General features: G+C 43.2%; 1 protein-coding gene across 2 annotated transcripts in view; it reads left to right on the plus strand.

Annotated features, from left to right (window-relative positions):
• The window catches only part of FAH (fumarylacetoacetate hydrolase), a 103741-nt gene extending 77251 nt beyond the window's left edge, over window positions 1–26490 (plus strand). For both annotated transcript variants that reach the window (XM_073569018.1, XM_073569019.1), the window contains exons 9-14: window positions 12721–12851; window positions 13024–13099; window positions 14463–14509; window positions 22787–22888; window positions 24631–24748; window positions 25930–26490. In XM_073569018.1, the coding sequence (XP_073425119.1) occupies window positions 12721–12851; window positions 13024–13099; window positions 14463–14509; window positions 22787–22888; window positions 24631–24748; window positions 25930–26000 (545 nt within the window). In that variant the 3' untranslated portion in view covers window positions 26001–26490. The remainder of the gene's footprint in view (window positions 1–12720; window positions 12852–13023; window positions 13100–14462; window positions 14510–22786; window positions 22889–24630; window positions 24749–25929) is intronic.
• The last annotated feature ends 340 nt before the right edge of the window (window positions 26491–26830 follow it).

Genomic DNA, 26830 nt, shown 5'->3' on the forward strand with positions numbered 1-26830 from the left:
GTAGTGCTCTGAGTGAATGTACCAGCAGAATCATCCATCAGCGGCTGTGCATCAGTGCACTCCATGTCAGATTCATCTTGGCCTGGGTAATTCACCATTTGACTTGATAATCCAGGCATGGTATGTGAAAACAGCTCCATGGAGTAATCAGTAGTATGGCCTGCGTCATCCTTCAATCTTGGTTGGGGTGAAGGACACAAGGAAAGGTGTGGTTCATGAACATGAGCCTCCAATGACGACTCAGTGCTTTTACTTTTTACAACTGAAGAAGAGGAGGCGTTAGAGCTGGAGGCTGAGTCAGCAATGTAAGACAAAACTTTTTCCTGATGCTCTGCCTTTAAAAGCGGTTTGCCAACTCCTAGAAAACTAAGCGTTCGAGGCCTTATGTAGCCAGACGATGACGCAGGGTCAGCACCTCCTGCATTCGGTCCTATTTTGCTCTTGCCACTACCATCAGATCCACCACCAACACCATCATTACCAGCTGCCAACCCCCGCCCAATTCCACGGCCTCTTCCACCAGCCTTCCTCATTTTTGGTAGAAATGTAGACAAAATCCAACAAACTATATAGTAATGTAAAACAAGGTACAAGGTGTCTATAGGACAGGGGAGTTTTAGAATTTCTGCACACACTTGTGGACACTGGACACTTGTGGATTGTGTGCGGCCCACTGATATCTGAGCGATATGTGACACGCTCGATGGCACAGCTGCCTGTGACCAAAGTGACGAGAGGATAATGGAGATTTTGAATCTCTGCGTACACTTGTGGACAGTGGACACTTGTGGATTGTGTGCGGCCCACTGATATCTGAGCGCTATGTGACACGCTCGATGGCACAGCTGCCTGTGACCAAAGTGACGAGAGGATAATGGAGATTTTGAATCTCTGCGTACACTTTTGGACACTGGACACTTGTGGATTGTGTGCGGCCCACTGATATCTGAGCGCTATGTGACACGCTCGATGGCACAGCTGCCTGTGACCAAAGTGACGAGAGGATAATGGAGATTTTGAATCTCTGCGTACACTTGTGGACAGTGGACACTTGTGGATTGTGTGCGGCCCACTGATATCTGAGCGCTATGTGACACGCTCGATGGCACAGCTGCCTGTGACCAAAGTGACGAGAGGATAATGGAGATTTTGAATCTCTGCGTACACTTTTGGACACTGGACACTTGTGGATTGTGTGCGGCCCACTGATATCTGAGCGCTATGTGACACGCTCGATGGCACAGCTGCCTGTGACCAAAGTGACGAGAGGATAATGGAGATTTTGAATCTCTGCGTACACTTTTGGACACTGGACACTTGTGGATTGTGTGCGGCCCACTGATATCTGAGCGCTATGTGACACGCTCGATGGCACAGCTGCCTGTGACCAAAGTGACGAGAGGATAATGGAGATTTTGAATCTCTGCGTACACTTGTGGACAGTGGACACTTGTGGATTGTGTGCGGCCCACTGATATCTGAGCGCTATGTGACACGCTCGATGGCACAGCTGCCTGTGACCAAAGTGACGAGAGGATAATGGAGATTTTGAATCTCTGCGTACACTTTTGGACACTGGACACTTGTGGATTGTGTGCGGCCCACTGATATCTGAGCGCTATGTGACACGCTCGATGGCACAGCTGCCTGTGACCAAAAGTGACGAGAGGATAATGGAGATTTTGAATCTCTGCGTACACTTTTGGACACTGGACACTTGTGGATTGTGTGCGGCCCACTGATATCTGAGCGCTATGTGACACGCTCGATGGCACAGCTGCCTGTGACCAAAGTGACGAGAGGATAATGGAGATTTTGAATCTCTGCGTACACTTGTGGACAGTGGACACTTGTGGATTGTGTGCGGCCCACTGATATCTGAGCGCTATGTGACACGCTCGATGGCACAGCTGCCTGTGACCAAAGTGACGAGAGGATAATGGAGATTTTGAATCTCTGCGTACACTTTTGGACACTGGACACTTGTGGATTGTATGCGGCCCACTGATATCTGAGCACTATGTGACACGCTCGATGGCACAGCTGCCTGTGACCAAAGTGACGAGAGGATAATGGAGATTTTGAATCTCTGCGTACACTTTTGGACACTGGACACTTGTGGATTGTGTGCGGCCCACTGATATCTGAGCGCTATGTGACACGCTCGCTGGCACAGCTGCCTGTGACCAAAGTGACGAGAGGATAATGGAGATTTTGAATCTCTGCGTACACTTTTGGACACTGGCACTTGTGGATTGTGTGCGGCCCACTGATATCTGAGCGCTATGTGACACGCTCGATGGCACAGCTGCCTGTGACCAAAGTGACGAGAGGATAATGGAGATTTTGAATCTCTGCGTACACTTTTCGACACTGGACACTTGTGGATTGTGTGCGGCCCACTGATATCTGAGCGCTATGTTATAGGGCTAAGTGACAGCACATGTGAAAAAGACTTGGGTATACTAATAGATCACAGACTGAATATGAGTCAACAGTGTGATGCAGCAGCAAAAAAGGCAAATGCAATTCTAGGATGTATTAACAGAAGCATACAGTCTAGATCACGTGAAGTAATTATTTCCCTCTACTCCTCTTTGGTCAGACCTCATCTGGAATATTGTGTCCAATTTTGGGCACCACATTTTAAAAAAGACATCAACAAACTGGAGCAAGTTCAGAAAAGAGCGACCAGAATGGTGACCGGTCTGCAAACCCTGTCTTATGAGGAAAGGTTGCAGGATTTGGGAATGTTTAGTTTGCAAAAGAGAAGACTGAGAGGAGACTTAATAGCTGTCTACAAATATCTAAAGGGCTGTCACATTGTAGAAGGATCAACTTTATTCTCATTTGCACAAGGAAAGACTAGAAGCAATGGGATGAAGCTGAATGGGAGGAGACACAGATTAGATATTAGAAAAAACTTTTTGACAGTTAGAGTGATCAATGAGTGGAACAGGCTGCCACGAGAAGTGGTGAGTTCTCCTTCAATGGAAGTCTTCAAACAGAGGCTGGACAGACATCTAACTGGGATGATTTAGCGAATCCTGCTTTGAGCAGGGGGTTGGACCAGATGGCCAAGGAGGTCCCTTCCAACTCTACGATTCTATGATTCTATGATTCTATGATTCTATGTGACACGCTCGATGGCACAGCTGCCTGTGACCAAAGTGACGAGAGGATAATAGAGATTTTGAATCTCTGCGTACACTTTTGGACAGTGGACATTTGTGGATTGTGTGCGGCCCACTGATATCTGAGCGCTATGTGACACGCTCGATGGCACAGCTGCCTGTGACCAAAGTGACGAGAGGATAATGGAGATTTTGAATCTCTGCGTACACTTGTGGACAGTGGACACTTGTGGATTGTGTGCGGCCCACTGATATCTGAGCGCTATGTGACACGCTCGATGGCACAGCTGCCTGTGACCAAAGTGACAAGAGGATAATGGAGATTTTGAATCTCTGCGTACACTTTTGGACACTGGACACTTGTGGATTGTGTGCGGCCCACTGATATCTGAGCGCTATGTGACACGCTCGATGGCACAGCTGCCTGTGACCAAAGTGACGAGAGGATAATGGAGATTTTGAATCTCTGCGTACACTTTTGGACACTGGACACTTGTGGATTGTGTGCGGCCCACTGATATCTGAGCGCTATGTGACACGCTCGATGGCACAGCTGCCTGTGACCAAAGTGACGAGAGGATAATGGAGATTGGATTGCTTTTAAAAAAGCAGTTTGCGGAGCAGTGGGTAAACAGCAATGCCAGCATGTCAGGAAGCCTTAAAAGGCAGCCCAACAACCAACACCACTGATACACCACAATATAGCCTCCCCTTGCACTGCACACACACTGACTTGTGTGTTGTGCAGGCCAAATCGCTAGCAGCAGAAGCAGTTTTTTTGTCTTCTTCCCTGCCTAACGCTCTCCCTACAGAATCAGCAGCAACCTCTCCCTATACTAAGATCGGCAGAAGTAAGATGGAGGTCGGCGTGCACGCCCTTTTATACCCCCTGTGACGCCCACCAAAGCAAGCCAATCACTTGCATGCCCTTCTGAAAGATGGTGGTGACCCGTGCCTATGTCATCACGTTGCCCACAGTGTCCGTGGATCCTGATTGGCTGAAAAAGAGCGCAAAACAAACTTTTGAAATGTGACTTTGACGCGTAAGTCGCCGACCTCGTGGCCGACCTCATCCTAGGGTCGGGTTTCGTTTCATGAAACCCGACTTTGCCAAAAGTCGGCGACTTTTGAATTTTTTCGACCCGTTTCGCTCAACTCTATGTAGGACTATATAAGAAACACCCTAGAGATTGTAGAGTGTCTCAGGAATATTGGAGAAGAAATTAAAGATTTCCATGTTGCTGCACTTCTATTAAGTGGTCTTCCAGAAAGTTATGACACAGTTGTGACTGCACTAGATGCACGGCCAGATGATGAGCTGACACTAGAGTATGTTAAAGGCAAACTTGTAGATGAATTCAAGAGAAAAACGCAGCATGTAAGCAGCAGTAATGAATCCAGAGCAGAAACAGCATTAAAGATACAGGATTTCCTTACATATAAGAACAATCCAAGAGAAACTCATGAATGTTTTGTCTGTAAAAAGCCCGGCCACCTTAAAGCAGACTGCAGAATTTGGAAAGCAAGAATGAGTCAGCATAAAAAATAGAACAGTCATCAAAGGGTTAAAACAGCAGTAAAGTAAGATTCTGCATGTGTTGAAGCTGCATTTAATGCCAGTACAGGCCCATCTGCAAAGCATATATGGTGTATAGATTCTGGTGCAAGTAGCCATATGACAAATAGCAAGGATTTCTTCACGGACCTTAATGAAAGTAAGTCAGAAAAAGGTCATCTTTGCTAATGGTCACTATATGAATTCAGAAGGAGTAGGAGACTGCTACCTCCACTGTCCAGTTTACTCAGCACAAAGGATGTTCTCTATGTTCCCAGACTTGAAAGCAATCTTCTGTCAGTAAAGAAGCTCATGCAAAAGGGGAATGTAGTTACTTTTAAAGATAACAGCTGCATCATCTCAAAGAAGGGTCACACTCTTGCAGAAGGAAAAATCCAAGATGAACTTTATCAGCTAAAATGCAAAGAATGAGTGTACAGTGCTAGACAAGATCTACATAAGAACTGTATCCATGTATGGCACAGATGTTTTGGGCACAGAGACCCAGAAGCAGTAAGGAAGCTAGCTCAACTTGCAAATGGTATTGCACTCAACCAGTGCATTCAAATGATGAAGTGCACTAGCTGGTCTTAAAGGGAAAATGTCCAGAATCCTTTTTTAAAATAAGCACCAATAGATCTGCACAGCCACTGGATCTGATGCATACACATGTATGTGGTCCAATGAGTGTTCAAACTCCTAGCAAGAAGAGCTATTTTCTCACATTTATTGATGACTACTCCAGATTTATAGTCGCTTACCTGTTTCACAGTAAGGATAAAGTTCCATAGAAACTTGAAGAATATCTTGCAGTAGTGTCTAACAAATTTGGAAGAATGCCAAAAGCCCTGCATGCAGATAATGGAACTGAATATACAAGTGGTAAGGTGCAAACCATTTTGAAAAAGGATAGAATCGTGTTCCAGGCTATCATTCCATACAACCCAGAACAAAATGTCATTGGAGAGAAAAAGAACCTCACTCTCTGTGAAAGTGGAAGAAGTATGTTGTTTTATGCGAATCTACCTACAACCTATTGGGGAAAAGCCATCATGACAGCTTGCTTTCTTCAAAACAGACTGCCAGATAAAGCCACAAATAAAACTCCATATAAGCTATGAAACTGCGAGAAGCCTAACCTGAAGCACCTCAGGATATTTGGAAGCAAAACATTTGTGTATGTTCCCAAACAAAAACGTTCCAAGTGGGAATCGCATGCAAAGCATGGAGTTCTGGTGGGCTATAGCGAAACTCAAAAGGGACACAGAATCCTGGACCCATAGACCAGCACAGTAACAACCAGCAGAGATGTAGTAGAAATTAATGAAAACTCTGTATCGCTCAAATTCCATGAAGTTACACCACTTATTCATCCTAAGAAGCAAGAATAAAAATCTCAATCACCAAACCCAGATGCCTAGGTAAGCTTGGAGCTCGAAAAGGAACAAAGTTTTGATGGATGAAGGATTTAAAAGATCTCAAGCTGATCCATGTTTGTATACAAAAAATGTAGCGACAGAGTGGATGTATGTTCTCCTATATGTAGACGATGTAATAATGTGTCATCAAGACAAAAGAGAAATTGCAAAGCTAGGTGAAATTCTCAACCAGCACTTTGAGGCTAAGGACCTTGGAAATGTGACATATTTGGGAATCCAAATCCAGAGAGAGGAAGATGGGAATTTTCTTCTCAACCAAAGTTCTAAAATTTCCGCAATCCTAAACCAGTTTGGAATGTCAGAAGCCAAAAGTGTGTCAGCACCAATGGATCCATCCCACTTGAAGTTGAAAGGAGAAGAAGATCTGCTGATCTGCTACCCAGCAATGAGAGTTACAGACAAGAGGTGGGGGCGCTTCTGTACATAGCAACCACAACTCGTCCGGATATCACAGTCACAATTTGGAGTTCTCTGCCGACGTGTAAGCAAGCCACACCAAAGAGACTGCAATGCAATTAAGAGAATTCTTCAATATCTTAAAGAAACTCAAAGGCTAAATCTTAAGATATCTGCATCAGGAGATTTCACTCTCAGAGGTTACGTGGATGCAGATTGTGCTGGAGGTTCAAGTGATCGGAAATCAACAAGTGGTTACTTGTTCAAGTTAGGAGAAAATTCAATTTCTTGGTCCAGCAGAAAACAAATGTTAGTCGCATTATCTTCTACAGAAGCAGAATATACAGCTCTGGCAAAAATTAAGATACCACTTTTAAATGTTCAGTTTGTCTGATTTTTCTCTTTATAGGTATATTTGAGTAAAATGTAAATTGTTCTTTTAGTCTATAAACTTCTGACATGTCTCCAAAGTTCCAAGCACTAAATTTTGTATTTTTTTCTGACAAAGAAAAATGGTCAAAAAGAAACAACAGTGCTTTCAGACCTCAAATAATGCAAAGAAAACAAGTTCATAATCATTTAGAAACAACAATACTAATGTTTTAACTCAAGAAGAGTTCAGAAATCAATATTTTGTGGAATAACCATGATTTTTAAAAACAGCTTTCATGCATCTTGGCATGCTTTCCACCAGTCTTTCACACTGCTTCTGGCACAAAAATGTAAGCAGTTCTTCTTTGTTTGATGGCTTGTGACTATCCATCATCCTCTTAATTACATTCCAGAGATTTTCAATGGGACTCAGGTCTGGAGAATGGGCTCCCATGACAGGATTTTGATGTGGTGGTCTCTTAATTTTTGCAAGAGCTGTATGTCTGCTGCTTATGCAAGTCAAGAAGTCATTTGGTTGAAGCAACTTTTGGAAGGTTTCGGCAAGCCATTAGCTCAACCAACAGTTATCTATGAGGACAACCAAGGATGCATTAAACTTGCCAGCAGTGAGAAGATTAGTGCAAGGACTAAGCACTTTGATGTAAAACATCACGACTAGAGTTGAGCGATACCGTCCGATACTTCAAAGTATCGTATCGGATGGTATCGGCCGATCTTTAAAAAAAGTATCGGTATCGCCGATTCCGATACCGGAAGTCCCATTCAAGTCTATGGGACTTCCGGTATCGGAATAAGAAAAACCCTTTCCTGCCCTTGTACAGCCTCTCTGGGGTCTGTACGGGCCTTTCGGGGGGCTGTGCCGGCCTGCCAGGGGGTCTGTGCAGGCTCCGGTGGTCTGTGCCGGCCTGCCGGTGGTCTGTGCAGGCTCCGGGGGGCTGTGCCGGCCTGCCGGGGGGCTGTGCCGGCCTGCCGGGGGGCTGTGCAGGCTCCGGGGGGCTGTGCCGGCCTGCCGGGGGGCTGTGCCGGCCTGCCGGTGGTCTGTGCAGGCTCCGGGGGTCTGTGCAGGCTCCGGGGGTCTGTGCAGGCATCGTCCGATGGGACTACAAGTCCCATCGGGCGATGCCTGCTACCATGACAGTGATTGACACATTAGCCAATGATGGGACAGTAGTAGTCCCATCATCCGGCTAATGTGTTAAATGTAAAAAAAAAAAAAAAATTACATGCTACATACATACAACATGCATACTACATACATGCTACATTCATACTACATGCAACATACATACTACATATATACTACATGCATGCTACATACATACTGCATGCTACATACATACTACATATATACTACATACATACTACATGCATGCTACATACATACTACATGCATGCTACATATATACTACATGCATGCTACATACATACTACATGCTACATACATACTACATATATACTACATGCATGCTACATGCTACATACATACTACATATATACTACATGCATGCTACATACATACTACATATATACTACATGCATGCTACATACATACCACATATATACTACATACATACAATACATTCATACAATACATACATAGACATACAGTACATATAACATAGAGTAACATACTTACCAATACTTGTCACATAGTTCCCCGAAGCCATTGTCTTTCCGGAATAAATATTAACATAACAAACCACAAAAATACTCACCCACGATCCGAAGCAGTCCACGAGTGTGTCCCACGACGATCTTGGGTAGAGAACTGCAGCATCAGCTGTTGCTGCCGTTCTCTACTGGCTGCAGGAATCCAATGACGGAAGGTAGGTATCCTTCCGCACTGTATTCCTCCGCCACTTAAAAAAAAAAAAGTCCCTAGTCTCACTTTATGCCATTGCTGTGTGGGAAATTCCCACGCAGCAATGGCATAAAGTGAGACTAGGGACTTTTTTTTTTTTAAGTGGCGGAGGAATACAGTGCGGAAGGATACCTACCTTCCGTCATTGGATTCCTGCAGCCCGTAGAGAACGGCAGCATCATGTGATGCTGCAGTTCTCTACCCAAGATCGTCGTGGGACACACTCGTGGACTGCTTCGGATCGTGGGTGAGTATTTTTGTGGTTTGTTATGTTAATATTTATTCCGGAAAGACAATGGCTTCGGGGAACAATGTGACAAGTATTGGTAAGTATGTTACTCTATGTTATATGTACTGTATGTCTATGTATGTATTGTATGTATGTAGTATGTATGTAGTATGTATGTAGTATGTATGTAGCATGTAGTATGTATGTAGTATGTATGTAGCATGCATGTAGTATATATGTAGTATGTATGTAGTATGTATGTAGTATGTATGTAGCATGTAGTATGTATGTAGCATGCATGTAGTATGTATGTAGTATGTATGTAGTATGTATGTAGCATGCAGTATGTATGTAGCATGTATGTAGTATGTATGTAGTATATATGTAGTATGTAGCATGCATGTAGTATGTATGTAGCATGTAGTATGTATGTAGCATGCATGTAGTATGTATGTAGCATGTATGTAGTATGTATGTAGTATATATGTAGTATGTATGTAGCATGTAGTATGTATGTAGCATGCATGTAGTATATATGTAGTATGTATGTAGCATGTAGTATGTATGTAGCATGCATGTATTATGTATGTAGTATTTTTTTTTTTTTTTTTAACATTTAACACATTAGCCGGATGATGGGACTACTACTGTCCCATCATTGGCTAATGTGTCAATCACTGTCATGGTAGCAGGCATCGCCCGATGGGACTTGTAGTCCCATCGGACGATGCTTGCACAGACCCCCGGACATCAGCACAGCCCCCCGGCAGGCCGGCACAGCCCCCCGGCAGGCCGGTACAGACCCCCACAGGGTGCACAGACCACCGGCAGGCCGGCACAGCCCCCCGGCAGGCCGGTACAGACCCCCACAGGGTGCACAGACCACCGGCAGGCCGGCACAGCCCCCCGGCAGGCCGGCAGAGACCCCGGGCAGTCCACACAGCCCCCCGGCAGGCCGGCACAGCCCCCCGGCAGGCCGGCAGAGACCCCCGGAAGGCCCGAAATGACGGCGCATCATGATGCGCACACACCGCGCATCATGATGACGTCAGGCCGTCAATCAACTGAACTTCCGATTCCGATGCCGAATTCCGATATTGAAAAAATATCGGAAGTCGGTATCGGAATTCCGATACAGCAAGTATCGGCCGATACCCGATACTTGCGGTATCGGAATGCTCAACACTAATCACGACTTATGTGACTTAGTCGATCGTGGTGTACTCGAGTTTGTTTATTGCGGGTCTGACAAGATGATAGCTGATGGTAGGACAAAGACATTATCAAGAGCCAAGTTTGTGGACTTCAGAACCACAATGGGACTAACAGGATAAGTAGTTATTGCGTGGGGGTGTTGGAATATATTTGCTGCATCAACTCCATTCTTGTCTGAGTGTTTAGTTGCTAGATTTACAGTGGGGAAAAAAAGTATTTAGTCAGTCAGCAATAGTGCAAGTTCCACCACTTAAAAAGATGAGAGGTGTCTGTAATTTACATCATAGGTAGACCTCAACTATGGGAGACAAACTGAGAAAAAAAAATCCAGAAAATCACATTGTCTGTTTTTTTTTTTCATTTTATTTGCATATTATGGTGGAAAATAAGTATTTGGTCAGAAACAAGCAATCAAGATTTCTGGCTCTCACAGACCTGTAACTTCTTCTTTTAAGAGTCTCCTCTTTCCTCCACTCATTACCTGTAGTAATGGCACCTGTTTAAACTTGTTATCAGTATAAAAAGACACCTGTGCACACCCTCTGACTCCAAACTCCACTATGGTGAAGACCAAAGAGCTGTCAAAGGACACCAGAAACAAAATTGTAGCCCTGCACCAGGCTGGGAAGACTGAATCTGCAATAGCCAACCAGCTTGGAGTGAAGAAATCAACTGTGGGAGCAATAATTAGAAAATGGAAGACATACAAGACCACTGATAATCTCCCTCGATCTGGTGCTCCACACAAAATCCCACCCCGTGGGGTCAGAATGATCACAAGAACGGTGAGCAAAAATCCCAGAACCACGCAGGGGGACCTAGTGAATGAACTGCAGAGAGCTGGGACCAATGTAACAAGGCCTACCATAAGTAGCACACTATGCCACCATGGACTCAGATCCTGCAGTGCCAGACATGTCCCACTGCTTAAGCCTGTACATGTCCGGGCCCGTCTGACGTTTGCTAGAGAGCATTTGGATGATCCAGAGGAGTTTTGGGAGAATGTCCTATGGTCTGATGAAACCAAACTGGAACTGTTTGGTAGAAACAAAACTTGTCGTGTTTGGAGGAAAAAGAATACTGAGTTGCATCCATCAAACACCATACCTACTGTAAAGCATGGTGGTGGAAACATCATGCTTTGGGGCTGTTTCTCTGCAAAGGGGCCAGGACGACTGATCCGGGTACATGAAAGAATGAATGGGGCCATGTATCGTGAGATTTTGAGTGCAAACCTCCTTCCATCAGCAAGGGCATTGAAGATGAAACGTGGCTGGGTCTTTCAACATGACAATGATCCAAAGCACACTGCCAGGGCAACGAAGGAGTGGCTTTGTAAGAAGCATTTCAAGGTCCTGGAGTGGCCTAGCCAGTCTCCAGATCTCAACCCTATAGAAAACCTTTGGAGGGAGTTGAAAGTCCGTGTTGCCAAGCGAAAAGCCAAAAACATCACTGCTCTAGAGGAGATCTGCATGGAGGAATGGGCCAACATACCAACAACAGTGTGTGGCAACCTTGTGAAGACTTACAGAAAACGTTTGACCTCTGTCATTGCCAACAAAGGATATATCACAAAGTATTGAGATGAAATTTTGTTTCTGACCAAATACTTATTTTCCACCATAATATGCAATTAAAATGAAAAAAAAAACAGACAATGTGATTTTCTGGATTTTTTTTTCTCAGTTTGTCTCCCATAGTTGAGGTCTACCTATGATGTAAATTACAGACGCCTGTCATCTTTTTAAGTGGTGGAACTTGCACTATTGCTGACTGACTAAATCCTTTTTTTCCCCACTGTATATACTGTTTATAAAGTTAGAACAAAAAAAAACTCCCAGAGACTCACACAGGGAGAGCATGTGACTGTATTTCCTGTCTTTCTGTGTATGAGAGAAGCAGCCTGCTGTAGATGAGCACAGATACACAAAGGATTTATTCCTGATCTATTAAGCTTATCATATATTGTTACTGTTTGTTCCTGAATAAAGAAGCTCTGTTATCACACGCTTGGAGAGTATCCTGAATAATCCGCTGCCAACACAACGCTGGGTCGCATGTTGCTTGTGCTATTGTGAGCAGCCTGTGTGACCTACCATGAGCTGCAGCTTCTCCAAACTTGTCTCCCATTGAGCACATCTGAGACATCATTGGTTGGGAATTACAAAGGCAGCAGATATTGATGATTTGCCCAAGTGCATGGAGTGTGGCAGAACGTTACCCAGACAGCCATTAATGACCTCATTGATAGCAGCCAAATTGTGTAAGTGCGGAAATTTATGAATGTGGCGCTCATACTCGACTCTGTTTTGAAAACTTTGTTTCCATTTTCATCATTTGAATCACTCTCATTTCTATCGATCCTGTGATTACCATAATACAACTTCTTTTACTTATTGTAAATTCAATGTTGAGGAGTGTATGTTCCTAAATCTGACCTGAACGGAAAGTTATTGCACTGAATAACAATTGTTTTTTGTCCTTCCTCATATAACTAGCCAGAGACATTCAGAAATGGGAATATGTTCCTCTTGGTCCTTTCTTGAGCAAGAACTTTGCAACCACTATATCTCCATGGGTGGTACCTATGGAAGCCCTCATGCCTTTTGTGCTACCAAACCCAGTGCAGGTGGGTAACTGTGGATGATTTACCACCATGTTCCTAGTAATATAAATATGTGTAATGAATGATTTAAACAAAACAATTTCTAGTATGGTCTCCAAGCCATCCATAAGTCAAGATCTCATACGCTTCCCATTGCTCACCATCCATTGATTTTTGTCGTATCATCTGCCTGCAGGATCCAGCACCACTGCAATACCTCCAGGACAAGAGTAATTACACATTCAATATTAACTTGTCTGTCTGCCTTCAAGGTAAATTGCATTTTACTAATGATTTTGCGCTATTGATCCACGTGGGTGTTGAGAGAAGGATTTACTGGGTTTATTCTTGGATGTCTACATTTGTATGTATTATTCTCTCCCTTCCAATTTTCTGAGAATATGAAGAGACAAGTACTATGACTCTATATATTTAGAGCTAAACCTCATAATGTGCATCTCATAAAAGATTTACACCCCGTATATGTGCTAGTGATCTCATTATGGAGCATGGCAGCAGCAGTAAGAGAGACGCAAGCATAATCTTATTGGGCCAGATTATGATTCATTCCAGGTGTTATTTTTATTGCCATAGAAAGTATTGCTAAGCATCTTAACCCTATTATCTATCTATGTAGACTGGATCAATAACTGGGTTAAAGCAATCACAAGTAGGTCATTCTGAAGTTTTCAGAAACCAATAATTATCACGGTTGGTTTGGCATTTTAGGGAAGGCTTCAATAATGCCCTCCAGTGAAGATCCCATCACAGAGAAGATTTATGTAAGCCTCGTCTGTTTTGGGCTTTTGACCCCTTGAATTTGCCTGGACTTTTTATTAAAAATTGGGACAATCCCAGTAGATTTTGGACAGTTACCTTTTATGGAATCCTCATCATATCCTAAAAACGCATTTTATAACCATCATTCAATACATTACTGCAGTACTAATAATAACGCCACTTTGCATGTACCGCTTTAGGTAGATCCTGTTTTGCAGGCGTAGGTTGGGGATGGACATTCTCTATTATTCTCCCTGCAGAGAATTTTAAATAATGGAATTTAATTCAAGAACAGAATACATTTTTATTTTAGTCAAAGTGTAAAATAAATGGTGGATAAATCTAAAAATAAGATTCACACTTGAGTTGGGTCAAGGTACTCTCATTCAGACGGCCAAATCCTCCACCATTGAGGGGCAAGCCCCCCCCCCCCCCCCCCCGACACGGCTATCTGCGCATGGATAACTAACTCTTCGTATCTCTAGTCATGTTAAAAGTGAGATATTGACTTAGAGTAACTAGCGAAATAGTTTCTTTCCTATAGAAATACAGCTAATTTGCATTGTTTAGGGAACAATACTCTGAAAATTGAAAAGGAGTTTCCAGATATGTCACTACACTTGTTTATTAGCTGTCTACTATTGCAAATGAATGTATATAAATCGACTGCAATACCAGCAGCAGTCTTATTGTAAATGTGGCACTGTTTTGGGAAGAATAGACATTTTTTTGTAATGTTATACATTTGCAAGAAGAGGCAAAAGGTCTATTCTATCTGACACAATTTCTTGCATTCCATTTACTTTAGGATTGTAAATTTATTTATCAATAAAACATTGACAATATTTTCTGCAGGGGATGGAATGAAGGAGCCGGCTACTCTGTGCAGATCTAACTTCAAAGTAAGTCATTCATGTGGTTGTAATTTGTACTTCATTTTGTTACATTACGGTCGCATTTACCACACCGTATACATGATCTTCACCGTATACATGATCTGATCTCAGTACCTTCACCTTATGTATGATCTGATCTCAGTACCTTCACCTTACACATGATCTGATCACACTACCTTCACCGTACACGTGATCTGATGACAGTACCTTCACCGTATATGTGATCTGATCACAGTACCTTCATATATATGGAGCACCCACCAGGGCCATGGTGATACTTGGTACCGAGCCTGTTCTTAAGGGGATGTGTCACGGCAGCAGTGACCCAGTTCGTGGTCCTGGGTGTCCAATAAAAATGATTATTAAAGGGGAAATAAAGTTTATAAGAGATGATTTGTGATGCCACCTGTGGTACTCGGCTAAGGCTGGCCAACACTGCTTAAAGAGACCGCTGGGGCTGATGGTGATGCAGCAGAGTTGATACAGCTCTCCACAAGTAGAGCTTAGTCCCAGGGCAACTATATTGTTAAAGATGGTGATGATGGATGTAGTGCAGGGTGGATGGTGCAGTAAATAACTCCAAGGACACAGCAGGGTGCAGTTTCCACACTTTTACTCACGGTTTGAAGTGCAGGCCGGGGCACTAGTTACAGATGACAATGGAAGTCCGGGGATCCTGGAAGCAACTTAGGATCCACTAAGCCAGATGGGTTTGGAGGCCTCCTTACTGCGCTGTCATCTGACGTCCTTGCTGCCTAAAACTATGCTCAGTCCTCTGTTCCATATTGTTCTAAAGTACTTGCCTGTATGTCAGGCAGCTTGAGCTTATTGCAGGTGTCACTCCTTTGTGGTGGCTCCGGGCTCTGGTCTGCTGCTTTGCCTTCGGGTGTTAGCTGGGCCAGGAGACCTGCAATCCCCTGCCCTCTGGATTTAGCTGCTGGGACTGTTGTACCCATCAGCCACGGACTCCGGCATCCGGCTTCTAGTGCTGTACTCTGGGGTGGGCTTGGTCACAGCTCCACTCCCCAGGTTCTCTTTCACTTCTCCTCTCTTCACTCAGACTCTGTCTCTCTCTCTGTCCCAGACACTGACTGACTGACACCTCCTCCAGGCCAGAACTCATAGAGAAGCTCCCCTAAAAGCGGGTTCAGAGCTCCCCCTTCTGGTCTGGAGTCAGGAAAAGTTTTGGGTGTAAGTGTTATCTGGTCAGGGAACCCCTCCTTGCTTCCAGGCATGTCATCACCCCCTGTGAGGGAGGCAATGCCACTGTGGCAACCGGACTCCTGAGGTGCCACATATACATGATCTGACCACAGTACCTTCACCTTAAATGGTTTGGCCAGGAAATATCTCACCCAACTCGCACACACTGAAGCGCTAACTCTGCTGAGCATTCTATGTTCTCTATGACAGATCCCTTGCCAGACATCTCTCATGGCAGCTTATCTATCTTGGAGAAAAAAAAATTAAAAATTCTAGATCCTTATCTTCCTTGACATCATCTGTCTAGGAAGAACATTATACTAATGTCATTCAAAACTGCTGATATCTGTGGTTTCGGACCATGTTAATCTCATGTTTGTAGGGTTTAATTGCAGTATATAAATATTCAATTACATATTCACCATATCCAAGATATCTAATTAAAATATCCTCTCCATATACACTGTGTGCAGAATTATTAGGCAAGTTGTATTTGAGAGGATTCTTTTTATTATTGAATAACAACTATGTTCTCAATCAACCCAAAAGACTCATAGATATCAAAGCTTAATATTTTTGGAAGTTGGAGTGTTTTTTTTTTTAGATTTGGCTATCTTAGGAGGATATCTGTTTGTGCAGGTAACTATTACAGTGCATAATTATTAGGCAACTTAATAAAAACCAAATATATATCCATATACCCATCTCACTTGTTTATTTTCACCAGGTAAACCAATAGAGCAACACAAAATTTAGAAATAAACATTTCTGACATTCAAAAACAAAACAAAAAAAAAATCAGTGACCAATATAGCCACCTTCCTTTACGATGACACTCAAAAGCCTTCCATCCATAGATTCTGTCAGTTGCTTGATCTGTTTACGATCAACATTGTGTGCAGCAACCCCACAGCCTCCCAGACACTGTTCCGAGAGGTGCACTGTTTTCCCTCCCTGTAGATCTCACATTTTACGAGGGACCACAGGCTCTCTATGGGGTTCAGATCAGGCGAACAAGGGGGCCATGTCATTATTTTTTCTTCTTTTAGACCTTTACTGGCCAGCCACCCTGTGGAGTATTTGGATGCATGTGATGGAGCATTGTCCTGCATGAAAATCATGTTTTTCTTGAACGATACCGACTTCTTCCTGTACCACTGCTTGAAGAAGGTGTCTTCCAGAAACTGCCAGTAGGTCTGGGAGTTGAGCTTCTCTCCATCCTCAACCCGAAAATCATCTTTGATGATACCAGCCCATACCAGTACCCCACCTCCACCTTGCTGGCGTCTGAGTCGGAGTGGAGCTCTCTGCCCTTTAGTGATCCAGCCTCGGGCCCATCCATCTGGCCAATCAAGAGTCGCTCTCATTTCATCAGTCCATAAAACCTTAGAAAAATCAGTCTTAAGATATTTCTTGGCCCAGTCTTGACGTTTTATCTTATGTTTCTTGTTGAATGGTGGTCGTTTTATAGCCTTCCTTACCTTGGCCATGTCCCTGAGTATGGCACACCTTGTGCTTTTTGATACTCTGGTAACGTTGCAGCTCTGAAATATGGCAAAGCTGGTGGCAAATGGCATCTTGACGCTTGATTTTCCTCAATTCATGGGCAGTTATTTTGCTCCTTTTTTATCAACACACTTCTTGCGACCCTGTTGGATATTTGCCATGAAACGCTTGATTGTTCGGTGATCACGCTTCAAAAGTTTGGCAATTTCAAGACTGCTGCATCCCTCTGCAAGACATCTCACAATTTTGACTTTTCAGAGTCCGTCAAATCTCTCTTCTGACTCATTTTGCCAAAGGAAAAGAAGTTGCCTAATAATTAAGCACACCTTATATAGGGTTTTGATGTCATTAAACCAAACCCCTCCTCATTACAGAGATGCAAATCACCTGATTTACATAATTGGCAGTTGGCTTTCAAGCCTATACAGCTTGGAGTAGGAGAACATGTATAAAAAGGATGATGTGATCAAAATACTCATTTGCCTAATAATTCTGCACTCAGTGTATGTGACCAGGGCCACCATCAGAATTTTTCGAATGGGCCACAGAAATTGGAGGGAGGCTGGTCAGGGATATTGTGCGCATCTCAGCAGCTAACAATTCTATTAGTGATAAACGTTGAGGACCAATTTTACAACCATACAGTGACCATATAGTTGAAGAAAGCAGTTCTACCGTTCATGTAAGTGATGACAGTAGTTATATATAGTGATCCCTGACATTCTCTCTGCTTTTATTTGTTCGCTTTTCACACTTTTTCGATCTGGCTCAGACCACCATGACGACTTCTTCCAGCCACAACACTTCTGCAGAGTTTGCAACACAGACAAGATTTAAATTTGTACATTTCTGGGACTTTCTTTAACTATTCTCAATCTGTACAAATTCAGTGGAATTCTGTAGATGTTGCTGTCCTAGTGGCCTCTCTTGCTGCATGTACTTTAAAAATAATTTTCTGATTACCCACAAAATATTGTGCAAAACAGACTCTGCCCCTAAAAACCATTAGTATCTCCAAAATAATAGTGAACATTGTGGACCACACAGTAAAAGTGTCATGTTTTTTGCCCCTCAGAATAATAGTGATCTTCTTTGTGTGCAAAATAATAATGAAGCCCACTATTGAGCTCTTTAGGAAGTAATAATAATCCTCTTTAGCAAACCATTTTCTACTATTGATCCTTTTATCTTCCCTTAAGGGTACCGTTACACTTAGCGATGCACTAGCGATCCCGACCACGATATGACCCGGTCAGGATCGCTGGTGCATCGCTAAGAGGTCGCTAGTGAGCTGCCACACAGGCAGATCTCACCAGCGACATAGCAGCGGTCGGGGGTCGCTACTTACCTGTCAGACGAGGCGATCCTGATGTCCTCCCGCCCACGTCCACGCGTCGTTCGTCGGCGCCACAGGAAGCCCAGCAGGAAGTGGCCGACGAGAAATGGCCCAGGACGTTCTTGCGCGATCAGCGATAATCAGCGGGGGAGCCGGTCGGAGGTAAGTATCACACATAGTGATATCGCTAGCAATATCGCTGCTGCGTCACAAAACCAGTGACGTTACAGCGATATTGCTAGCGATATCGCTTAGTGTAACGGGCCCTTAAGAGTTGTACATCTGATATGATAGATTAAAACCAGACTGACTTCCTGTTGTACACCTCCACGTATGTGCTTTATAATTCTGCCGATTGTATAGATGGAGATTTGAATCACTTATATTGTGGTTGTCACGGTCATGTGTGTCTGGACGCAGCGAGTACCGCAAGGCGAACCCATATGACACACGTGACCCTGGATACACCTCCTCCAGTGGGGCGAATTTAAATAATAAGACGTGCAGCTGGATACGCCGCCTCCAACAGGCGAATTTAGGTATTACACGTAAATCTGGAAACCCCGCCTCCAGTAAGGCGAATTTAAATAATAAAGGGGAACCTGGGTAACATTAACAATGGTGGGCCCTGCAATAGGGAATAGGGAAGTGGAGACCTCCTGAACTCCCCTGAGCCAGTGTCCCTGCACTCCTAACGTTCCGCACCGGGCGATGCTCAGGAACCTAAAAACCCTAGCTCGCCCTGAACCTAAACCCTCACTAGGGAATTGGTCGGTGTGAAAACTAAACACACATGAGGGAAAATAACAATACAGGGGAAACACCACTTAGCTTTGCTCTGTTGCGTACGTTCCTAGCAACAGAGCCCACCACCTGTGTGCATCTTCTCCACCCAGATCCATCACCATAACTGGATCCTTCACCATAGTGCAGCCTTGGAGCAGAGTCCACCACCAATTGCAGAAGTCCAGTAACAGAGTCCCAAAGATGAGCTCGGCTCCTGCCCAAAAAGTCAAGCATGCTTAAGTCCAGCTCTCAGCAACCAAGTCCCACATGCTGAGTGCAACTCTCTCCATAGTCGTCACTCCACCAAGCCATGCAAGCACTTCCTGCTGACACCATAAACTGTGACTCCACCACGCCATGCCAGCCCTTCTTGCAGACCACATAACTGCCACTCGTTCCCTCTGGCTGAGCTGTGCAGGACTCATGTTCAGCTCCTTCCTCCCCCAGGCTTGCTTCCCAAATGACGAACACAATATCACCAACAGTGATTGAACACACCTGGCTCCCTTTTATAGAGCCTAACACCTGATTTGTAATTAAGTGCACATTAAACCAAAGAAACTAAAGTGCACTACCGCTCACCACCACCGGGGCAACTTAGAATGAACGACACCACGTGTAATAATTCTAATGGCCTCCGGGGGCAATCAACCCACTTTGGCACCAAGCCAAAGGAAAAAAAGTTCACTTTGTGCATTTAAACTGTCAGATCCACCTTGAATCATGACAGTGGTATTGTGTTGTATAGAAGAGTTGGATGTACACCTGTAACTATATTGACATATTACAGTGCTGCTCACCATTATTGGCACCCCTTCATTTTTTCATATCTTCAGAAATAAATGTATATGTACCAAAGTAATATCCTCAGGATTTTTTAATTAGTGATCCAAAGTAATACAACAATAAAACATTGTTCTTCAGCTTACATGTTGCAATTTGAAAGAAGAAACAGCATGTGCAGCAATAAAGGCACCTCTAATTAATACTTGGTTGAACATCCTTTGGTATTGATGACGGCCTCTAAACATTTCTTGTAGCCATCTATTAGCTCCTTGCATTTCTCAGCTGGTAATTCCTCTCACTTCTCCTTCGCAGTTTGTTCAAGCTCTTGAATGTTTGCAGGGTTTAAGATTTAAGCTCACCCCAAAGATTTTCAATGGGATTGAGGTCAGGATTCATTCTTGGCCATTTTAAAACAGTCCAATTATTCTTTTTCAACTCTGTACTTTTTGGATGTGTTCTTTGGGTCATTGTCTTGCTGAGGAACCTATGATCTTCAAGTCAAACCAAGTTTTCTCAAACTGGGTAGGACATTTTGCTCTAAAATCTCTTGATAATCTTTTGATTTCATGATTCCTGTGATACAGTCAAGGCCTCCAGATGCAGTAAAGCAACCCCACATCATTAAGGATCCTCCAATATGGTTAACTATTGTAGGGTGTTCTTTTCATTGCACCGTCACAAACTGTTGTGTTGCCAAAAGTTATATTTTTGTTTCATCTGTCCACAGAACATTTTTCCCAGAAGAATTGTGGCTTGTCAAGTTACATTTTGGCAAAGATCAGTTGTTTCTTTTTATGTCTTTTCTTCAGCAATGGTTTCCTCCTTTTCTTTCGCCCATAAAGCTTTGCTTGGTTTAGTATGTGGCATATGGTACTTGTAACAATAAACACACTGGCGCTAGTCCACTTGAAAATGTGTAAAAGATCCCAGAAGCGGCTGGTGAAAAACGGGCTCTGTGCCGGTGCCTGTTAAAAAGAGCTGAATCAGAAATTGAAAAGGATTCACCGCGCTGAGAAAAAAACAAACAAACAAAAAAAAACTGATTACACGGATACTCAATGGTGTGAGAAGGAACCCAAGGTCAGAGGTGATTCTTGATGTCCGGAATGCTTCACTCTGTTTGGTGATCCGTATATAGGAAAAACTGCTGGACAAAAGTAGTAAGAATTTTTAGGATTGTACTGACCAATAGAAAAGGTAGCAAGCTGCTACCTGTACAGATGGTACTCACTTGAGTATGTCCAGGTCCAATGGTGAATGATACCGATGTCAGATTTAGGTGATTTTAGATCCAGAATAATCTGATTCTTAACTGGGGATATAGCAGTGACAGTAAGAAGTAACAATGACAAGTTTGGCCTGAGGTAGAGATAATAGTTAAGTAACTGGAAGCTGCACTTACTGTGCAATGGTATAAATTGCAGTATTAAATGATTGATTCCTTAGGAGCGCTGCTGGAAGTGAAGCGCTGAATTAAGGTTATAGATGGGTAGCTGAGTAGCAGTCTGTGTCCGCTGATGGAACGAGGTGCTGGGCTAGGTGAACCTGCTAGTGATCGTTAGTTGATCCAGATGGAGAGCGGTTGGAGCTCAGGCCCTGTGTGGTAGATGTGAGTGAATGACAGGCTAGGCCAGCTGTGGAAACGAAGTGCTGGGTTGGTGCACTTGAGGTGGCTGGTGCTCGGTGAGGTAGGCTGAGTGATGGAAGCAAGGACGGGGCGCAGAAGAGGCACAAAACCAACGCGTTTCAAGCTCCGAGTATCCGTGTAATCATTTTTTTTTTTTTTCTCGGTTAGCACGGTGAATCCTTTTCCAATTTCGGATTCGGCATAAGGTACTTGTTGAATTCATGACCCCAGACTGTTCCAGGTTTGCCTTCAGGTCTTTGCATATTTGATGTGGTGTTATTTCCACCATTCGCACTAACCTTCGAAGACATCTCTTGTAAATATTCCTCTTCTTTTTTGATGGTTCCATGCTTGGCAAACTTCTTAGTAAAATTGTGCACTGTTGAAACTGGAATACCAAGGTCTTTGGAGATGGCCTTATACACGTTGGAAGTCTTGTGATTGCTAATAATAGCAGGTCTGATGTCCTCAGACAGCTCCTTTTGTCTTCACCAAAGAACATGGCCTACCATGTGACTTTTTAAACACTGAAGTCATCATTCATTGGCTAATTTGTCACATGGGCACCGACAATCACTGTTGATTCTCATTTGTGATTTAGCACAGGCGAGTTAAAATGTGTTTAACTTAATGTAACGGGTGCCAATACCAGTGTCACAGCAAGCTTTAGGTTTTCTATTTTTCCCTCCCATTGATTTATATTTACATTTTTGTTTATCATTTGCTATTTTGTTCTCCATACATACAACTGTTTGACTTGATTCATTGTCAGGATTATTATGTACTTTACACTTTATGTGTGCCAGTAACGATGAGCAGAACTGAACATTTAATATTAGGGAATGTGGATGAAAATAGTAGTGATTTTTTTTTTTAGTAGCAATTCACCGTTATGGTTGGGTTACCTATATCATAACTCCCATTAGGCATAGTAGTTTTCTTTATAACACAGGAGGGTAGTGCCTGGGACAACGCCTGAATCCCTTGTCCTCTATCAGACTCTTTTGTCTCTTCTCATGGAGGACTATCTGTTTTTTAGTACATGTACTGGACGATGAAGCAGCAGTTGGCTCATCACACCGTGACAGGCTGCAATGTTCGTCCTGGAGATCTTTTGGCCTCTGGAACCATAAGTGGGCCGGTAAGTCTGGACTATTATTTAGACCCCATATAATTGCCCTGCACAGGGATTAACTGTTAAATGACAAATTACTGCTAATAACATGAGCAAAACGTGCTGAAACATTGAGCTTCATTGCCATAAATACTGTTCTACTGAACACTAGTCCTAATACAGAGACAGCTTGGAAATATCCCTTCCATATATATAGAAAATGGAATAATTGGTAAAGTAATACAAAAAAATTTTCTTGAAGGGGTTGCCTGGTTTAGAAAACGTATTCATAAGGAATGTTAATACAGTTCAAGGCTCTTATCTATCAATAATGGTGGACAGTGGCTACAAGAAAGTGGCCCTCATTTTGGAGGATCCAACCTGTTAACCTGTTTTTTCAGTAACTTGTGTAATGTGTTATTTCCCCTGTGGTGGTGCTGCCTACAGATGACATAGGTTACAATTAATCACAGAGGGCGCCAGTAGTTGGACACCAAGGGACCAATTCATCATATATGGGGGTTGGGGGTTGCGTATTTTTTGTTTTTTTTGCCCCAAATATATAAAAATGGTTCACAACATTCTTGAATATTTCAAAAGGCCCAAAACTGTCTTTTTTCAGTTTTAAAATGGTTTTGTCACTCTTTAAAAAAAGTCTCACATTCACAAAATGTTGCAATGAATACATGTCACAGGTTTACCGCGACAGAGGAGCCAGAAGACCGCAGCGTCTGATTTCTTATCCTCCTGCACTGATTAGAAGCACTCCACCTTCATATTAAACAATGCAAGTTTCTTTTAGTGGTGCAGGGGTTATTCTGCTCAGTTGAGAGCTCCTGGAAGCTTTTCTGCATTAAGTCTCAGCTGTGCACTGTTAACCACTCCCATCTCCTATATAATCTGGGCCCTTGCTAGCACTCCTTGTCAGAGGTAGCTTATGCTGCATGGCTTTAGGTTGTTGGTGGTTGTTATTGGAGAAGGCATTTGGTGGCTTTATCTGTGACTATTGCTAGGTTTTGAGTGTGTGATAATTCTCTTTCTTCTCCTGCTTTGGTTTAACTCCATCCTCCACTCCCCATTGCATTCCTCTGTTGTATATGTGAGTATATTTGTATGTTTGGTATTTTTTGTAATCCCCCGTTCGTATTACCTTGTTAGCCTGGTTGGTGTATTACGGTACACGACTACTCGGGTGGGAAAAGGGTATAGACTGAGGGTGGATTCAAGAGCTAAGACAAGGTATGTGGCCTTGGCGTCTTCACTATCAGAAGTAATCCGGGGAACAGGGTGAGCTAGGGTGCCCCTAGTTTTAGGGACAGGGTAGTAGCCCTGGTCCTGGGACACCCGACAACTGAGTTGTGACAATATGTCAAAATATCTGATGTACATAAAATCATTCCAAATTGCGACTGGAGTATAGTTGCACCAAATGTCGTGACATTTTAAAAAGTCGCATTTCCTGAATCTTGTCTAAAATATCTGAAAAAAATCACATTGCTGTAAAACCCAGAAACATAACTAGGCCGCAAAATAAAAAAAAGGTGCAAATTGTTTAATGAATTTGTCGCGAATCAAAAAAGTCACTAACTAGAGTTGTTCTCCCCCCAAAAAAATGGTGGCAATGCAATGTTGAATTGGATCCGAAGACATTATTGTCAGATAATCCTTCTAAAAAACCTCTGTCAATTCCTATAATGGACAACCAACAATACTCTCCAGTCCATCACTTATGTTCTCTCTTAATAATGTTTTTAATTTTTTTCTAACAGGATCCTGAAAGTTTTGGATCTATGTTGGAACTTTCCTGGAGAGGCTCCAAACCGATTGATCTTGGAAATGGTCACACTCGAACGTTCTTGAGAGATGGAGACACTGTAGTTATTAGAGGTACTGTCAGATATTGCACATGGCTTGCACTCCTATATTGTTTTTCAGGCACATTAAAGGTATTCACCAGATATTCTCCCAGTCCATAGCGCTGACTTACACCATGTCAGAGATAGGTTCCTATTGTATAAATGTATACTGCATGGAGTGCAAAGGGCCACTGCAGTGGGGTAACTTGAAACTTCTGTGCCTAGTGCAAAATCTCCAACAGGGCTCCCAACTACCACAAGTCCTTAACAGAAGTCATCTTTTCATATAGAGGAAGCGACCTTTTCGGCCCATTAGCTACAGTCCATGCATCTATTATAGTTGCTCACCTGGGCTTATGTAACAAATGTATACTGATGAATACCTCCAGAGTGCCTGAAAAAGAGATGTGAACAAAATTTAAAGGATTTAGCCAAAACTTGGTTTTTAACCCCATAGTAAAAAAGCAACAAAAACCAGGCAGATAATTTATAACTATAGATTGGTCGTGACTGCCAACGTCGTCATACTGATTGACATCTGTCTCCCCGCAGTTAGGCAACAGGGAGCTGAATGTCACTGAGCATAATATCAGCAGCCACACTCTGTCAACAGTTGAGTGCATGAAAGAGGCCACTGTTCTGTTGATGTCATGTCAGTAAAAGTCACTGAATCGCTGGCAGGAGCGGTCTGTGATTGCTCTGTTCCTGCATAGATCGTCACCGGGCACAACAGGTAGGTAGGTAGCACCTACTTGCCTGTTAGTTTTTAGACCCACAATAAAAAATATGGATAAACCTTATTCACACATCTGTGTTTTGCGGTCTGAGTACAGATCGTGATGCACACACCATCTGGGGGTCTCCAGACTTGAGCACAAAAGTCCCTTACGGGATATGCCTATGGGGCTCTCTAGTTTGGGCAGGAGACCAGCAGCTGATCTGTGCATTGTGGTCCGAATGCGGACGGTTGTGTGGATCCAGCCTAGCTGGTAAGTTTTACAAGCTAAACATATAAAGTGCACAGGTGTCAAATTATTCTAAATATCTCGTAATTCCACATCCCGGCAGTTGTGGGAACCTGGGTTATCACAATTTTACTGTAATGCAAAATTCTTATCACAGACTACTTATGTAAAGGTTACTTTTGTTGACCTATGGTTCTTCACTGATCAGGATTAATATTCTCATGACCATCCTGTTTCTCTACCACAGGTTTCTGCCAAGGAGAAGGTTATCGAGTCGGATTTGGGGAATGTTCTGGAACTATTCAACCAGCAGAGTGATAGTTTCTTGTTTCATTATATTAGGAATTTACAATATTCCCCTAAATTCATGTAGACAGCTAGAACACTCTGACAGGATTGCGGAGCGTTCTGGAAAACATATGTCCTGAATGTGGAATGAGCAACATTCCTTTTTCTGCTCTTAGTGTAATCACAAGAGATGAAGTCTACATCATGTCACCCGGTCCTTCAGCCCCAGAACCTGTTTGAAACACGTCACCCTAAACTGTAGAAAATCTGCTGCATACAAATATTCAACATGAATGAATAATTAAGACGCAATCAGATGTAGAGGATATCATGTAGAATTTCAGGGCAGACACTGCACAGAAAATCTGCAACAAAGTACGGAACAATACATTTGATTTTTGGTCTTTTTCTGCTGCAAATTTTCATATTATGGCATGGATTTTCATAACATACACTGCAAATATCCTGCAAAATGTTTCAAGATTGTATCAAATTTACAGTAAAAAAATTCTTAAATATACCACGTTTGTTTATTTCCATATGTTTTCTCTATTGTAGCTTCATAGACACCAATGAATAAATATCAGTTAGGCTAGTTCCACATTTGCGTTTAAGGCCGCAGCGTTGGCCTGCGCACGGCCGCCGCTAAGCCCCGCCCCCTGCAGTGCCTCCGCCAGTAGCTCCGCCTACTGGCGCATGATGCTGCATGCGTCCTGCGTCCCCTATCTTTACTACTGGGGACGCAGGCCGTGCGCAGGTATGCGTTTAGCGGCACATTCGTCCTTTTGATGGTGTGCCGAGCGCACCAAATTGCAATCTGTTGCGTTTGGCGCTGGTCAGCGCAGCGTCAAAAGGACGCA

Source organism: Dendrobates tinctorius, unplaced genomic scaffold (genome assembly GCF_039654945.1).
Source record: "Dendrobates tinctorius isolate UK_male_01 unplaced genomic scaffold, ASM3965494v1 ptg000022l, whole genome shotgun sequence".
NCBI lineage: Eukaryota > Metazoa > Chordata > Amphibia > Anura > Dendrobatidae > Dendrobates > Dendrobates tinctorius.